The sequence below is a fragment of the Lepidochelys olivacea genome (genome assembly GCF_965140295.1).
Source record: "Lepidochelys olivacea isolate rLepOli2 genome assembly, chromosome: 16".
Classification (NCBI taxonomy): Eukaryota; Metazoa; Chordata; order Testudines; family Cheloniidae; genus Lepidochelys; species Lepidochelys olivacea.
In genome coordinates this window covers 3,198,343-3,214,795 of record NC_140426.1, presented here as the reverse complement: position 1 = coordinate 3,214,795, position 16,453 = coordinate 3,198,343, and the positions used below count along the sequence as shown (strand labels likewise).

At 44.7% G+C, this 16,453-nt stretch overlaps 1 protein-coding gene across 2 annotated transcripts in view; it reads right to left on the bottom strand.

Moving 5' to 3' along the window:
- PNPLA7 (patatin like domain 7, lysophospholipase) overlaps positions 1-16,453 on the bottom strand; it is a 432,325-nt gene that overhangs the window by 144,950 nt on the left and 270,922 nt on the right. For both annotated transcript variants that reach the window (XM_084650336.1, XM_084650337.1), the window contains one exon: positions 14,128-14,277. In XM_084650336.1, coding sequence (XP_084506462.1) covers positions 14,128-14,277 — 150 coding nt within the window. The remainder of the gene's footprint in view (positions 1-14,127; positions 14,278-16,453) is intronic.

Here is a 16,453-nt window from a genome sequence, read left to right as displayed (position 1 = left end):
CACCGGGAGCTGCATTGGGGCCAATGTCGGGGCCCAGGGAGATGGTCAGGGAGCTTGGTGCCGCTGCCCCTGCTGTGGCACCGTCGGAGCAGGCTTCCCCACCTGACTCACCGACTGCTGACTCCGAAGGGAGGCCAGGCTGGCATACGATCAACCGCTATCCCAGGAGCGGGACGAGCGATGGCGTCACGAGCGGTGCTGAGATTGAGACTATGATCCTGGCGTGGAGGAGAGGGAGTACTATCTGTAACGGCTGCTCAGCGAACGGCTCCTAAGGGCAGATCTGTGATGGTGGGGTGCTGGCGATCAATGCCGGGGCTGGAGGGAGCGGTGCCGTGTCAGGGACCTCCACCAGGATTAAGAGTGTGAGCGGCGTCGACGTCAGTACCGCGAGGGGCTACAATAGCTTCTCAGAGTCAGCGACCTCCAGTGTCTTCTGTCCCGGTCGAGCACGCTCTGATCCTGAGGTCCGTGCTCCCTCGAGGCAGAGCGGTGGCTGGATCCCCTACTGCTCAGCACCCAGCCAGACTACTTGGTGGGGGTTGACGGGGACCAGCGTGGACAACAGTGTTGGGAACCTTCCCTTGACCGTGAGCGGTACCGTCCAGGCGGCGACTGTGGCAGTCCGAGTGACAGCTTGCCTCTGGACTGAGGCGCTGCTGGTGTCGGTGAAACCGATACCGGGAGAGACATTATGTCTTGAACCGCTTGCAGGGCCTCTGGCGTGGAGAGCACCCGTATGTGGCCACTGGCGTCAGGGGAGGTCGGCTTGGAGTGGGCTGGGCTACTCTGCTCGACTTGAGTTGGAGGCCGCGAGGTTGATGGGGATTGAGAGCTGCCCAACGTGGGTCTAGTCTCACCCTCAGCCTTGCCCCCGTGTCTTGACAGAGAAGACCTCTTCTTCATCTTTTTAGAATGTCCTGTGGACGGGGAGTGGTGCCGGCTGGTGCTCGGTGCTAACTCGGAGCAATGCAGCAGTGTCGGGGTCAGGGCCTACTCCATCAATATGGCTCTGAGCCATATGTCCCACTCCTTCTTGGTCCGAGGCTTAAAAGATGTACAAATTTTGCAGCAGTCCCTGAGGTGGGTTTCCCCCAGACAGCGTAAACAGTCAGTGTGCGGATCACTTACAGGCACAGGCCATTTACAAATGTTGCACGACTTAAAGCCTGGGGCATGGGGCATGCCCCAACCCAGGCGCACTTATCTATTCTAACTATACTATTTTTTTAAACTACAGGTAATAACTAACTATGAACTAAACAAAGTCCAAACAGGGAAAGCTACAGCAGAGAGCTGGAGCACAGTAGTTCCAAAGCACCTTCACTGGTGGCAAGAAGGAACTGAGGGTGGGGAGAGTGCGCAGTGCCCCTTATACCGCACCATAGCAGCGCCACTCCAGGGTTCGCTCCCCTACAGGTACTGATAGGGGAATAACTTCCAGACCGGTACACGTGGCGAGGTCGCACACCTATTATGGAATGCACATGAGCAATTGCTCTAAGAAATCATACTTCACCAATCTATTCTTTGAGGGTATCAACAAGCGTGAGGACAACGGTGATCCGGTGGATATAGTGCACTTGGACTTTCAGAAAGCCTTTGACAAGGACACACAGCTAAGACTCTAAGCATAGGAAGCAGTCATGGGATAAGAGGAAGGTCCTCATGAATCAATAACTAGTTAAAAGATACGAAACAAAGGGTAGGAATAAGTGGTCAGTTTTCACAATAGAAAGAGGTAAACAGCTGGGTCCACTAAGGACCTGTCCTGGGATCTGTGCTGTTCAACATATTCATAAATGATCTGGAAATTGGGATAAACAGTGAGGTGGCAAAGTTGCCCGGTCTCAAAAACAGATATGTTAGAATTGGAAAAGATACAGAGAAAGGCAACAAAAATGATTGGGGAATGGAACAGCTTCCGTACGAGGAGAGATTAAAAAGACTGGGACTGTTCATCTTGGAAAAGAGACGACTGAGGGGGGAGACGATGGAGGTCTACAAAATCATGAACGGTCTGGAGAAAGTGAATAAGGAAGTGTTATTTACCCCTTCACATAACACAATAAGCATGGATCACCCAATTAAATTAATATGGATTTTAATTAAAGCATGTCTAAAACCAACTCATGGTTCAGAAACAGTAAGTCCTCTCACTGGGGACTAAAATAATCCCCTTAATTAGCTTTATCAACCTCTGTCACAACACGATACACTGAACAAAGTGGCTTTTATTTTATACAAACATGTTGGATAGTATACTCTCTCTCTTTAAATACCACCAGCCACAAAGATAGCATACACTGTCAATCTCTCTTCCTATGACTAACTGACCATGGAATTTTCATTTGTTCTCCTTTAATGCATTTTCTCCACTAATGAAACTGAAATATATTATAATTAAAAAATAAAGGTTTTAAAACAAATATGCAATAAGATTAATTTTAGGACTCTCATGATTTTGCTACTTGAGAAACTATCACTTATCCAGCGACAAGCCTTTTCACCAAGGAAAATGACATTTAGATTGAAAATTTGAGGTGGGAGAGGGGAAACAGGCAGAACTATTCCATGCAAGCGGATTTCAGAGTAGCAGCCGTGTTAGTCTGTATTCGCAAAAAGAAAAGGAATACTTGTGGCACCTTAGAGACTAACCAATTTATTTGAGCATAAGCTTTCGTGAGCTACAGCTCACTTCATCGGATGCATTCAGTGGAAAATACAGCGAGGAGATTTATATACCCACAGAACATGAAAAAAATGGGTGTTATCATACACACTGTAAGGAGAGTGATCACTTAAGATGAGCTATTACCAGCAGGAGAGTGGGGGGGCGGAGGAGGCGGGAAAAGAAAACCTTTTGTAGTGATAATCAAGGTGGGCCATTTCCAGCAGTTAACAAGAACATCTGAGGAACAGTGTGTGTGTGTGTGGGGGGGGAATAAACATGGGGAAATAGTTTTACTTTGTGTAATGACCCTTCCACTCCCAGTGTCTATTCAAGCCTCAGTTAATTGTATCCAGTTTGCAAATTACTTCCAATTCAGCAGTCTCTTGTTGGAGTATGTTTTTGAAGTCTTTTTGTTGTAATATTGCGACTTTTAGGTCAGAAATTGAGTGACCAGAGAGATTGAAGTGTTCTCCGACTGGTTTTTGAACGTTATAATTCTTGACATCTGATTTGTGTCCATTTATTCTTTTACGTAGAGACTGTCCAGTCTGACCAATGTACATGGCAGAGGGGCATTGCCGGCACATGATGGCATATATCACATTGGTAGATGAGCTGGTGAACGAGCCTCTGATAGTGTGGCTGATGTGATTAGGCCCTATGATGGTGTCCCCTGATTAGATATGTGGACACAGTTGGCAACGGGCTTTGTTGCAAGGATAGGTTCCTGGGTTAGTGGTTCTGTTGTGTGGTGTGTGGTTGCTGTTGAGTATTTGCTTCAGGTTGGGGAGCTGTCTGTAGGCAAGGACTGGCCTGTCTCCCAAGATTTGTGAGAGTGATGGGTCATCCTTCAGAATAGGTTGTAGATCCTTGATGATGCGTTGGAGAGGTTTTAGTTGGAGGCTGAAGGTGATGGCTAGTGGCGTTCTGTTATTATCTTTGTTGGGCCTGTCCTGTAGTAGGTGACTTCTGGCTCTGTCAATTTGTTTCTTCACTTCAGCAGGTGGGTATTGTAGTTGTAAGAATGCTTGATAGAGATCTTGGAGGTGTTTGTCTCTGTCTGAGGGGTTGGAGCAAATGCAGTTGTATCGTAGAGTTTGGCTGTAGACGATGGATCGTGTGGTGTGGTCTGGGTGAAAGCTGAAGGCATGTAGGTAGGAATAGCGGTCAGTAGGTTTCCGGTATAGGGTGGTGGTTATGTGACCATCGCTTATTAACACCGTAGTGTCCAGGAAGTGGATCTCTTGTGTGGACTGGTCCAGGCTGAGGTCGATGTTTGGACGGAAATTGTTGAAATCGTGGTGGAACTCCTCAAGGGCTTCTTTTCCATGGGTCCAGATGATGAAGATGTCATCAGTGTAGCGCAAGTAGAGTAGGGGCATTAGGGGATGAGAGCTGAGGAAGCGTTGTTCTCAGTCAGCCATAAAAATAAGCTTATTATGTTAATCATGACCATCCTAGTCTGTTACCTTGTGCTCCCTTCATTTAAATTCTCTGGGACAGAGACTGTCTTTTTGTTGTATGTATATACAGCAACTAGTACAATGGTTATAATAATCCCTTATTAGGGCTCTAGGCACTACTACAATATAAGTATTAAATAAATAATTATTATAGAACTAAAGCAGTTTTATAAGTGATCTGCAGAATGTGATCAGTTAAAAACATTAGGACTACTCTGCACTGTCCCGCCTGACAGCGCTCCGACAGAATGCCTCCATCTCAGGCAAAGAGAATGAGAAGTTCTGCTCCGCTTCATTCATAGTTGCATAGAACCCTGGGGCTGGCACCCAGTGACTTAATCAATGCATCATTCATAATGCGACACCTAGAGTACTTTGTTCCTCTGTAAAAGTAGTGAAACCACTGAGGTGGCTTCCAAGTTATAATTTGCAATCAGCTATTCTATTAAAAAGAGATTTTTTTTTTCTGACCAGACAAGTGATACTGATGAACAGCATCAAATCTGTACAAAGGAACCATATGTCACAGATACCAAATGAGCCTGTTCTCACCTGTGTGGGGATTTCCCTACCCTTTCAATGTAATGCTATGTAAGCATTCACTTTCAGCAGCCTAATTCGACAGCCCAACAGTTACTTAACTTCTTTCAGAATTTGCTTACATCTCCAATCTGCTCCCATTTTAACAACAGAGCTTCAGGCTATTGGGAGTAGCTGCTGTTTACTTAATCAAAACTAGGAAGGTAAGAGAGAGAATAAGAAAAAGCAGTTTAGACAAATGTGCAATGGTAATTATTCCAAAGAATTTCAAGCATGCTGGAATGAATCAGCACAATTATTGTAAAAATAGAAAAGTATAATTTAAAAAGGACGCTGTCAAGTTATCAATCTTACCTAAAAAAAATCCTTTCGTGTTCTGTGTTCTTAATAAAATTTTTTCTATTTATGCAGGATGTTTCTTTGGCCTTTTTTGGCTTGGAAAATAATTCTTTGCATTCCTAACGTGCCCTTCATCAGAGGCTTTCCACCAGGTACACAGAAAAGGAAAACTGGCCCGCAGCTGGCTGAGTTCTACTACTGTTTCATAAGAAGTCAGAAAGTTTCTGCTTACTCCCTTAGAGGTAAATCCTTTTATGTAAAGTTAACCGAGCAAATTGTTCCTGCTAATGAGCACTCCCTAACTGGCTCACATGAATCTTTTCTTTCTGGCGTTCTAACTTCATTTCTGCTTCACATTTGAGTTTCATAATAAATATTGTGACAAAGTTCCTCCTCTGTCTTGGTGGGTCCTGCGCTTATTGGCAGATTTGCTCACCTCAGAGATACACGGCAGCCCTCAGTTTGGCCACTTTTGCTAGCGGCTTAAACCTGCCGTTCACTCAGCTAACCTCATCACTGGCCAGCATGGGAAAAAGAAAGGAGAACAATCCCCACAGTCTCTGCTGGTCCACCTAGTGGGTCGGGGAACAGGCCAGGGACTCTGGTGGGACCCACAGTCCAGGTCAACTCCTCCTATATCCAATCAGGAGTTGGGGGGAACCCGGGCCCACCCTCTACTCCGGGTTCCAGCCCAGGGCCCTGTGGATCACAGGTTCACAGAGTTTTGTGTAACACCTGTGTGACAGCTACAACTCCCTGGGCTACTTCCCCATGGCCTCATCCCAACACCTTCTGTATGCTCATCAGGACCTTCCTCCTGATGCCAGATCGCGTTTGTACTCCTCAGTCCTCCAGCAGCACGCCCTCTCACTCTCAGCTCCTTGCATGCTCCGCACTGACTGAAGTGAGGTCCTTTTTAAACCAGGTGCCCTGATTAGCCTGCCTGTCTTAATTGATTCTAGCAGCTTCTTAATTGGCTCCAGGTGTCCTAATTAGCCTGTCTGCCTTAACTGGTTCCAGCAAGTTCCTGATTGTTCTGGAACTGCCCCTGTTACCTTACCCAGGGAAAAGGGACCTGTTTAACCTGGGACTAATATATCTGCCTTCTATCACTCTCCTGTAGCCATCTGGCCTGACCCTGTCACAATATTTATACTTTGAAATTCACATCCATAGTAAATGGAAAGTTTTCTGGTTGAGACTTTCAGAATGTGTGTGTGTGTGTATGTATGTATGTATAAAATACTTTTTTCATATCAAGTGCCACTATTTTAAGGTCACATCTTTAGGGATCTATCAGGCCTAGAAACAAGTGCTAGTCACCCCTTTGGAAAGCTGGGAACGTACCCTTTCTCATGGGATAAAAGAAGGGCAGGTGTGGAGTTCAGAGGTGCATGATAAATGCAATATTTTCATCACCACCACACTCAGGGAGAGGATGGCTCTAGCCCCAGTTTGCCACTAACTCCCTGCGTGACCTTGGCCAAGTCGTTGCCCCTATCTTTGCTAGGGTTCCCCCATAGCTAAGGAGAGTATCAAAGCAGATAGTTATTGCTGGGCTGAATCCCCACATTTTCTTAAATAAACCAGTGAAGTTAAATTTAGATAAAATGGGAGGATTTACTATAAACTCCATTTTTTTAAAATGGGGGAGAGGAGAGATGCAAATCACTCTGAATTACTAATTTTGTAACTGGAGTGCACTATCAATAACCTGAGATGCCACAAAGCATAGTTTCTGCTCTGTGCCCACTAAGGAATAGACAAATGATTTACAATTACATTTTATAAAAGAGGAAAAAATGCTTCCAGAGAATTTGAGATGATACTTCTCTCCTGTTTATAATCCTAATTCAAATGGATGTATTAAAATCCCTTCAAAAATAGAATGTGTGAGAGAGGTGAATTATATATTGTACACTTGTTTTTTTTTTAATATATACAGAATAACATGGGCAGAAGATTAACCATAGATTCAGAATATTTCAGGGTTGAATAAACAATAACAAGACCTGATGAATGAATAATTTCAATTTCAGTATGCTAAAAATCTGGTCTATTGGCTGTGTTCTGGATTATGCGGTGTCTGTGTTTATGGCACTTTACTCTCCCACTGTGGCCGTCTGCTCCATTCTTCAGCTGATGAGGTTGGTCTCGTACAGTACTGTCTGCTCACAAGAAGCAAGTGAAAAGGACACTAGGGAAGTCAGATGGTAACAAAGGAAAACTTGCCCCCCTTTGTTACGGTAGGGTCTCAACGTGAGCAGCCATTTTGTTTCAAAAATAGGCAGTGTAGCCTTTTTTTTTTTTTTAAACATACTAAAGTTATCTGCCGGGCACTTAGGATCCAGCTGTAGTTTTCTGCAGTAAATCATAACGATATCATATTATGGAGAGGTCAACAGCTGTTTAGGTTGCAATCTAGCTTCCATTCTGTCTTATCTCCATTCTCTCCCTAACTTTTCCCAGGACAGGGATTGTCCTGAAAAGATTATGATTAATGGGGAGGACAACAATTCCTGCCTTATGACTCCCAACAGGAGAGGACGAACACTTCAAATTACAAGAGTTTTTAAAAAAAGAACAGGAGGACTTGTGGCACCTTAGAGACTAATCAATTTATTTGAGCATAAGCTTTCGTGAGCTACAGCTAAGTGATTCACAGTTACTATTTTTAACCAAGTATCCCAGGATTCTTTAGCCACTTCTCACACAGGAGTAAACCCTTTACAATGTTAACAAATTCACACATGCTCACACATCTGCACACTGGACTGCACAAAATGTTATGCTTGAAGAGGTGAAAAAGCCTAATGAACTGCCCAGTTTAACACATCCCCACTTATCGTTTCTTGCACACAGAAGTTGGAGATTCTAAGCTGGTTGATTACTAGGACATTTACCTTTTCGAGCATAAAAGTGTCTGCAGTTCCATAAGGTGGGGGCTTCCTCCCAGCACCCTGCAAAGCGTGTCCTGGACTCCTTGGCAGATCCCCTGTGGAGCTCTCAAGCTCCTCCTCCTCACCTCTGCAGCAGAAGGGCATCCCAGGAACTCCACACAAAATGAAAGTCTCTGCTGCTTCTCTGCAATTGAGCTCAGAACCCTCCCCTTTCCTGGCTCTGTTCTGGAGCCCAGCAGATGGGCAGTGGGACTCCACCCCACAGCAGAGCTTCAGGTGCACAAAGCCTTCCAAGCACGAACAGCAGCTCCAGCCCCACACCGCCTTCAGTGTCTTTTCTGTGTTAAAGAGCCAAGAGCCCTTCTCCTTTGTCCATCTTAGGACATGTATTTATATGTATTTACAAGAAGGGTAGCTCTGGAGATCCGTACATGAAATGAAGTACAAAGCACAGAATGAACTATGCATCCTGCCTCTGAAACTGCAGTTACCAGCATAGCATCATAAAAATTCTAGAATTTAGTGGGAACTGGAGTGTTAGCACTCCCAGCACAGGCCATATCTTCTGGACCAGCGAACAAGTTTTAAATGAACAAAGTCTACTGTATTAACTCACAGCAGCATTCAGAAAGGTATTTTCTATCAGTTAACATAATCATTTATGACCATCACTGAATGTACATAAATTATTTCACATCATGCCAGTTAAGGACCTCCAGCTCCATTTTGAGATTTCACTAAGATTCAGAGCTAACTATGCTGGCTATTTCATAGAATTACTTCAGAAATCCAGTATAGTTGTAGCCATATTGGTCCCAAGATATTAGAGAGACAAAGTGGGTGAGGTCATATATTTTATTGGACCAACTTCTGTTGGTGAGAAAGACAAGCTTTTAAGCCACAGAGAGCTTAACAACAGCTATGGGTGAAATCAGACAATGCTCTGGAATGAACTCACACAGGAAAAGACAAAAACATCCTATCACCTGTGGGTCAATGCTTTTGATAAAGCAATCATTCTATAGCTGACCGATCAGTCCTCATCCTCAAAGGAAACCTGCACAACATTTTCTAAAGACGAGCCTCGGATCTTAAATTCATTATTTTGATAAATGCTGAAAATCATGGACTGAACAGGGACACTGGATTTATCATAGAATCATAGAATATCAGGATTGAAAGGGACCTCAGGAGGTCATCTAGTCCGACCCCCTGCTCGAAGCAGGACCGATCCCCAATTAAATCATCCCAGCCGGGGCTTTGTAAAGCCTGACCTTAAAAACTTTTAAGAAAGGAGTTTCCACCACCTCCCTAGGTAACCCATTCCAGTGTTTCACCACCCTCCTGGTGAAAAAGTTTTTCCTAATATCCAACCTAAATCTCCCCCACTGCAACTTGAGACCATTACTCCTTGTTCTGTCATCAGCTACCACTGAGAACAGTCTAGAGCCATCCTCTTTGGAACCCCCTTTCAGGTAGTTGAAAGCAGCTATCAAATCCCCCCTCATTCTTCTCTTCCATAGACTAAACATCCCAAGTTCCCTCAGCCTCTCCTCAGAAGTCATGTGTTCCAGTCCCCTAATCATTTTTGTTGCCCTCTGCTGGACGCTTTCCAATTTTTCCTCATCCTTCTTGTAGTGTGGGGCCCAAAACTGGACACAGTACTCCAGATGAGGCCTCACCAGTGTCGAATAGAGGGGAATGATCACGTCCCTCCATCTGCTGGCAACGCCCCTACTTATACAGCCCAAAATGCCATTGGCCTTCTTGGCAACAAGGGCACACTGTTGACTCATATCCAGCTTCTCGTCCACTGTAACCCGTAGGTCCTTTTCTGCAGAACTGCTGCCAAGCCATTCGGTCCCTACTCTGTAGCGGTGCATTGGACTCTTCCATCCTAAGTGCAGGACTCTGCACTTGTCCTTCTTGAACCTCATCAGACTTCTTTTGGCCGAATCCTCTAATTTGTCTAGGTCCCTCTGTATCCTATCCCTACCCTCCAGCGTATCTACCTCTTCTCCGAGTTTAGTGTCATCTGCAAATTTGCTGAGGGTGCAATCCACGCCATCCTCCAGATCATTAATGAAGATATTGAACAAAACCAGCCCCAGGACCGACCCTTGGGGCACTCTATTTCATACTGGCTGCCAACTAGACATGGAGCCATTGATCACTACCCGTTGAGCCCGACAATCTAGCCAGCTTTGTATTCACCTTATAGTCCATTCATCCAGCCCATACTTTTTTAACTTGCTGGCAAGAATACGTGTCTAAAGCTTTGCTAAAGTCAAGGAACAACACGTCCACTGCTTTCCCTTCATCCACAGAACCAGTTATCTCGTCATAGAAGGCAATTAGATTAGTCAGGCATGACTTGCCCTTGGTGAATCCATGCTGACTCTTCCTGATCACTTTCCTCTCTTCTAAGTGCTTCAGAATTGATTCCTTGAGGACATGCTCCATGATTTTTCCAGGGACTGAGGTGAGGCTGACTGGCCTGTAGTTCCCAGGATCCTCCTTCTTCCCTTTTTTAAAGATGGGCACTACAGTAGCCTTTCTCTGTGGAAAAGGACCTAGGGGTGACAGTGGATGAGAAGCTGGATATGAGTCAGCAGTGTGCCCTTGTTGCCAAGAAGGCCAATGGCATTTTGGGATGTATAAGTAGGGGCATAGCGAGCAGATCGAGGGACGTGATCGTTCCCCTCTATTCGACATTGGTGAGGCCTCATCTGGAGTACTGTGTCCAGTTTTGGGCCCCACACTACAAGAAGGATGTGGAGAAATTGGAGAGAGTCCAGCAAAGGGCAACAAAAATGATTAGGGGTCTAGAACACATGACTTATGAGGAGAGGCTGAGGGAGCTGGGATTGTTTAGTCTGCAAAAGAGAAGAATGAGGGGGGATTTGATAGCTGCTTTCAACTACCTGAAAGGGGGTTCCAAAGAGGATGGCTCCAGACTGTTCTCAATGGTAGCAGATGACAGAACAAGGAGTAATGGTCTCAAGTTGCAGTGGGGGAGGTTTAGATTGGATATTAGGAAAAACTTTTTCACTAGGAGGGTGGTGAAACACTGGAATGCGTTACCTAGGGAGGTGGTAGAATCTCCTTCCTTAGAGGTTTTTAAGGTCAGGCTTGACAAAGCCCTGGCTGGGATGATTTAACTGGGAATTGGTCCTGCTTCGAGCAGGGGGTTGGACTAGATGACCTTCTGGGGTCCCTTCCAACCCTGATATTCTATGATTCTATGATTCTCCAGTCGTCCGGGACTTCCCCCGATCACCATGAGTTTTCAAAGATAATGGCCAATGGCTCTGCAATCACATCCGCCAACTCCTTTAGCACTCTCCGATGCAACGCATCCGGCCCCATGGACTGGTGCTCATCCAGCATTTCTAAATAGTCCCTAACCATTTCTTTCTCCACAGAGGGCTGGTCACCTCCTTCCCATGCTGTGCTGCGCAGTGCAGGAGTCTGGGAGCTGACCTTGTTCATGAAGACAGAGGCAAAATAAGCATTGAGTACATTAGCTTTTTCCACATCCTCTGTCACTAGGTTGCCTCCCTCATTCAGTAAGGGGCCCACACTTTCCTTGACTTTCTTCTTGTTGCTAACATACCTGAAGAAACCCTTCTTGTTACTCTTAACATCTCTTGCTAGCTGCAACTCCAGGTGTGATTTGGCCTTCCTGATTTCACTCCTGCATGCCCGAGCAATATTTTTATACTCATCCCTGGTCGTTTGTCCAATCTTCCACTTCTTGTAAGCTTCTTTTTTATGCTTAAGATCCGCTAGGATTTCACCGTTAAGCCAATCTGGTCGCCTGCCATATTTACTATTCTTTTCGACGCATCGGGATGGTTTGTCCCTGTAACCTCAATAGGATTCTTTACAATACAGCCAGGTCTCCTGGACTCCTTTCCCCCTCATGTTATTCTCCCAGGAGATCTTGCCCATCAATTCCCTGAGGGAGTCAAAGTCTGCTTTTCTGAAGTCCAGGGTCCGTATGGCTTATTTCAACAATCTGTAAACCACTACCTCCCCCTTTTGTCTTATGACTTCAGAGGTGTTTGTAAATGGGCCAATCTACCTTGAATGGTTCCTTACAATATGTGCTAACTACTTATGCTAAACAATCTGTTCCATCTTGGATTTTGCTGAGATGCTGGGAGTACCTTTCCCAAACCTGAAGAAGAGCTCTGTGGGCTAGTCTACACTACAGGCACTTCATCAGTGCAGCTGCATTGCTGTAGCGTGTCCAGTGAAGATGTTCTATGCCGATGGGAGAGAACTCTTCCATCAGAATAATAAATCCACCTCCACAACAGTGGTAGATATGCAGCAGGAGAAGCTCTCCCGCTGATATAACACTGCCCGCAACGGCACTTAGGTCGGTGTAATGAACCTTGCTCACAGGTGGCTTATTCAGACTCCTGAGCGATGCAAGTTTTACCAAAGTAGGATAGATCTGGCCGGTGTGGCTCGAAAGCTTGTCTCTCTCACCAACAGAAGTTGGTCCAATAAAATATATTACTTCACCCACCTTGTGTTTCAGAAATCCAGACACTGTCATGACCAGCTAGTACTTTGGATTCAAAAACACCTGAAGTGTGAAACGGGATAGCTGCTCTTGATGAACCATTTGCTGTTCAACTAAATTGGATTTGTTTTTTAAGGGAGACAGACAGGTAACCATGTCATTCCATTTGGTAATTATGTAGAGTGGTGTATTATCTCATGACAGGATTATTATTACTGAAGGCACAAAACAGGATGTTTTCCCTGAAGTTTCAAGTCCATACCTAAGTCCTTTCTGTGTATATGCATTGTGATGACCACTTCTTACACTAAATAAATTAGATCAAAGGGACACTGTTGAAGGTATTATGTCTAAAGAACTAACTACAATAGGGGTCCTTCTCTCTAAGACATGGCCTGCAGGGTTCTTTCTGGGTATCTGTTTCAAACTGAACATTCATGCCACAAGGGAACATAAAACTAGAATTTTTTCCAGTGTTTCTTATAAAATGCCAGTAAAATAGGTGCACACATGCCCTCTTGCTCACAGAGCATGTCCGATACCCACTGATATCCTCCAATGATGCCAACAGGCATTGTGTCAGACCCCTAGTGCATGGTAGTTGTGGTTAATGCACTATGTAGATGAGTGTACATGTGTACCTTCTTGTTTACGGGAATCTCACAAGCAACAGGTTGATATGTGTTTTTCCTGAAAGAAAAACTGGTGTCGATGGAAGAGATCTGAAAATAAGTCTTAAAATGTTACAGGGCAACAACTCCATAGGCATGACAGTAATGTCCCTTGAGCAGCAAAGCACTCGTCTTTCACATAAGTTGCTCTATCTCCACTGTCTATCCCCTTCTCTTTCCCTTGAATAAAATGACATGGGGTCAGCAGCTCTAACATGTACAATCATGGGCCCAGTAAAAAGAAGGACGGAGTAAGCAGGGAATGGCACATAACCCTTATGTTTTCCACGCATTACATTTTACTCTGTGGAAATAACCTGTAGATCGGCATGAGTTGCAGGAAAGCTACCAGTAACTCCCAAAACACTCAACAGCTGGTTGGTAACTGCAGTGCCAGTTGGCTCCAATGGGGAGACATGCGACCAACATGCCCATTTTTCCTCGTTAAATTTCTCCAGACAAATGAAAACGAACCCATCCAGCACTGAGAAGGCACAAGCCCACCATACACAGGACTAGGAACCAGAGTGAAGAAAACAAATGAGGCTCAAGGGCACTTCCACAACTTTTGAGAACTCCAAACAAGAATTTGGTGTTACATATTCACATCACTGTGCATTTCAAAGGACAATCTTGTTTGGAACAGCAGCTCCTGGAACACACCCATGACTGCAGTAACTAATGCATATTACTGGCTGAGTTCTGATGCCTCTCAGGAATAACAGGGCTTGCACTGTACCATGGAGTTTCTCCAATTACATTAAAAGCAGGAGAGAAAGGGTTAATTAAAAGAAGCAATAATTAGTTTTTTAAATCCTGGGAAAAGACTTTCATGACAACAGACATGATTTTGTTTTACCGAATAAAATGCCTCATTCTGTGCCCCTGTTGTAAAATTTCCCTTCCAAGCCAAGCAGCAGCCTGTCATACACAATGACAGACAGCCTGACTGATGCTTTGCTAGAACGTTACGATTTGCAGTAACATACAGACAAGCTCTTACCAATAGCACTGACAGCATGTTTGAGCTCCAAAGTAAAGGCGGTAAGTGGTACCTCTTCAGACACTGGCATGATTGCTACGGTGGAGAGGTTGCTGGCAGCGTTTCCAGCATCCCACTTGCTGCCAGTGGTATGCAATCCAAGAGGATGACCTGCCAAAAAAAAGTATGTAATTAGCCAACCAGAAAGCTGCATTCCCTTTTGGTACCAGGTCTCCTTTTCAATTGTCAGACTATAGGGAAATAATTATTGAATTGTTTAATCTGTGAGATGCACAATATCCTCTATTTATGCCAAAGGAAAGATTACAGACTATTCCATTCTAGACAGGGTGCATGCAGACTCTTATTTTCAATTGCTGAAGGGGCAGGCTTTGGGTAAAATTCAGGCAATGTCAGAATTCAGATTCTGAGACTACGTGAAGTAGGATGCATTTTCACCTAATCCAGGCTCCCCTGAAAGACAAAAGATGCTTCTCACCCTATCAGAGCTCAGCCCTGGCATAATGAATTTAGACGGCAGGCATCCTCTTGGTCTGGGAAAGAACTCATTTAGTTAACAAAAAGTAACAACCTATTTCCATGGGTCAAAGGATTCTAGGAATCAACACACACTTTGTATAGTCTTCCGAATCAGGGAAATAAGCAAATATCCAGGAGGTCATTTCAGATATGGTCCATATTAGGGTTTGAAATCTCCACTGTCCTTTCTTTTTGCATTTGTGGTGGGGAATTGCAGACCACTGAGGGAATGTGATAAGGAAGGGACCATTTCCACAATAGGAAAGTGCTCTCATACTTTTCACACTAATAACTGCAGGTTCCTATTAAGCAGCTTTCTTGATTTCTGCATTGTGAGTGAACAAGCACATCTTACCAGAACCCTGCAGTACCTTATTTTCTGGTATTAAACGTGAAGATTCCTATTTTACACAGGTTGGCGTTAGACTCGCTGGGTCCCAGGACAGAAACTAAGGAGTGGGACCCCATCCTGCCTTCCTTACCTGCTTGCACATTGGATTTCTGCAATGTTTTGGTTTTATGAATATTGTGACAGTCATATTACTACTACTCCTGGGGGAATTCTGCGACAAAAAAATTAAAAATTCTGCACCTGATATTTTAAAATTCTGCAAAATTCTGCATATTTTATTTGTCAAAATAACACCATATAATCACACTGGTTTCAATTATTTTGGTAATTTATTTCAAAAACCTGTCAGCAAATATGTCTGTAACAATACAGACACACACACAAATTCCCCCAGGAGCAGAGAGTTAAAGGAACTCCTACGACAACCCAGTACCTGTTTCTCTGCTCCCTCCCCCAACCTCCACAGCCCAGCCATAGGGCGCCCCCCCAACCCAGATACCCACACCACCACCAAGATCCCAGCTGAGGGGTGCCCCCCCAGCCCAGATACCCGCACCCCAAGATTCCAGCTGCGGCGCGCCCCCACAGGCCAGACACCTGCACTCCTACCCTCCAGAGCCCAGGTATCCAGAGGGAGCAACAGCCTGATGCTGGGTCCTGGGGTTGCATGGAGTTTTCTGTGTGCCACTTCCTTACTTCAGGGTGTGCTGAGAACTGCAGTGGTGCAGAATTCCCCCAGGAGCATAATACTATGATTACTGCTACTACTGTCATTCATAATAATCATAATAATACAGTATAAAAAGCACTTTTATGCAAGAAAATAACCAAATCAGAACACATTGACAAACTCATCTAAATCACTTAGAAGTGGACCCTCCTTGCCTTTGAGGAGGCAAATTCTTCAATTATTTTAGAGATGTCCAACTTGCAACAAATTTCGTGTTCAACTGAAGTCTCAGACAGACCATTCAGACGATCTTGTGAATAGTTCTTCAGTAACTTTAAACGCGAGAAGCTTCTCTCTCCTGAGGCCATGGTTATGGGTACAGACAAAAGGAGACACAATGCAATGCTTAGGTTTGGGTACAGATCCAACAACTTTTTAGCGTAGATGTTGTTTAACATCTCCAGAGGCAAATTAGACACCCCAGCTGACAAAGCATTTACAGCTGGGAATCTCTGGAGATTCAAGTCATCAGCATCAATGTCACCCATTTCTTGAGCCAAATGCTTGCAACTTTGCGGACTGAAGGTGATGGCTAGTGGTGTCCCTACAGTGGGGCTCTGAAGGAGTTTGCTTACGTGACTGATTTGAAACAAAACATCATGCCATACAACAATGAAGATTATGAAGTGCCCTGAAGAGATCTCTCACGGAAGGCTTCTTGTCTCTGAGGCTGTCATACAATCTCTTTTCTGAACTGCATGATCAACGAGTGCTTCAAGAGCACA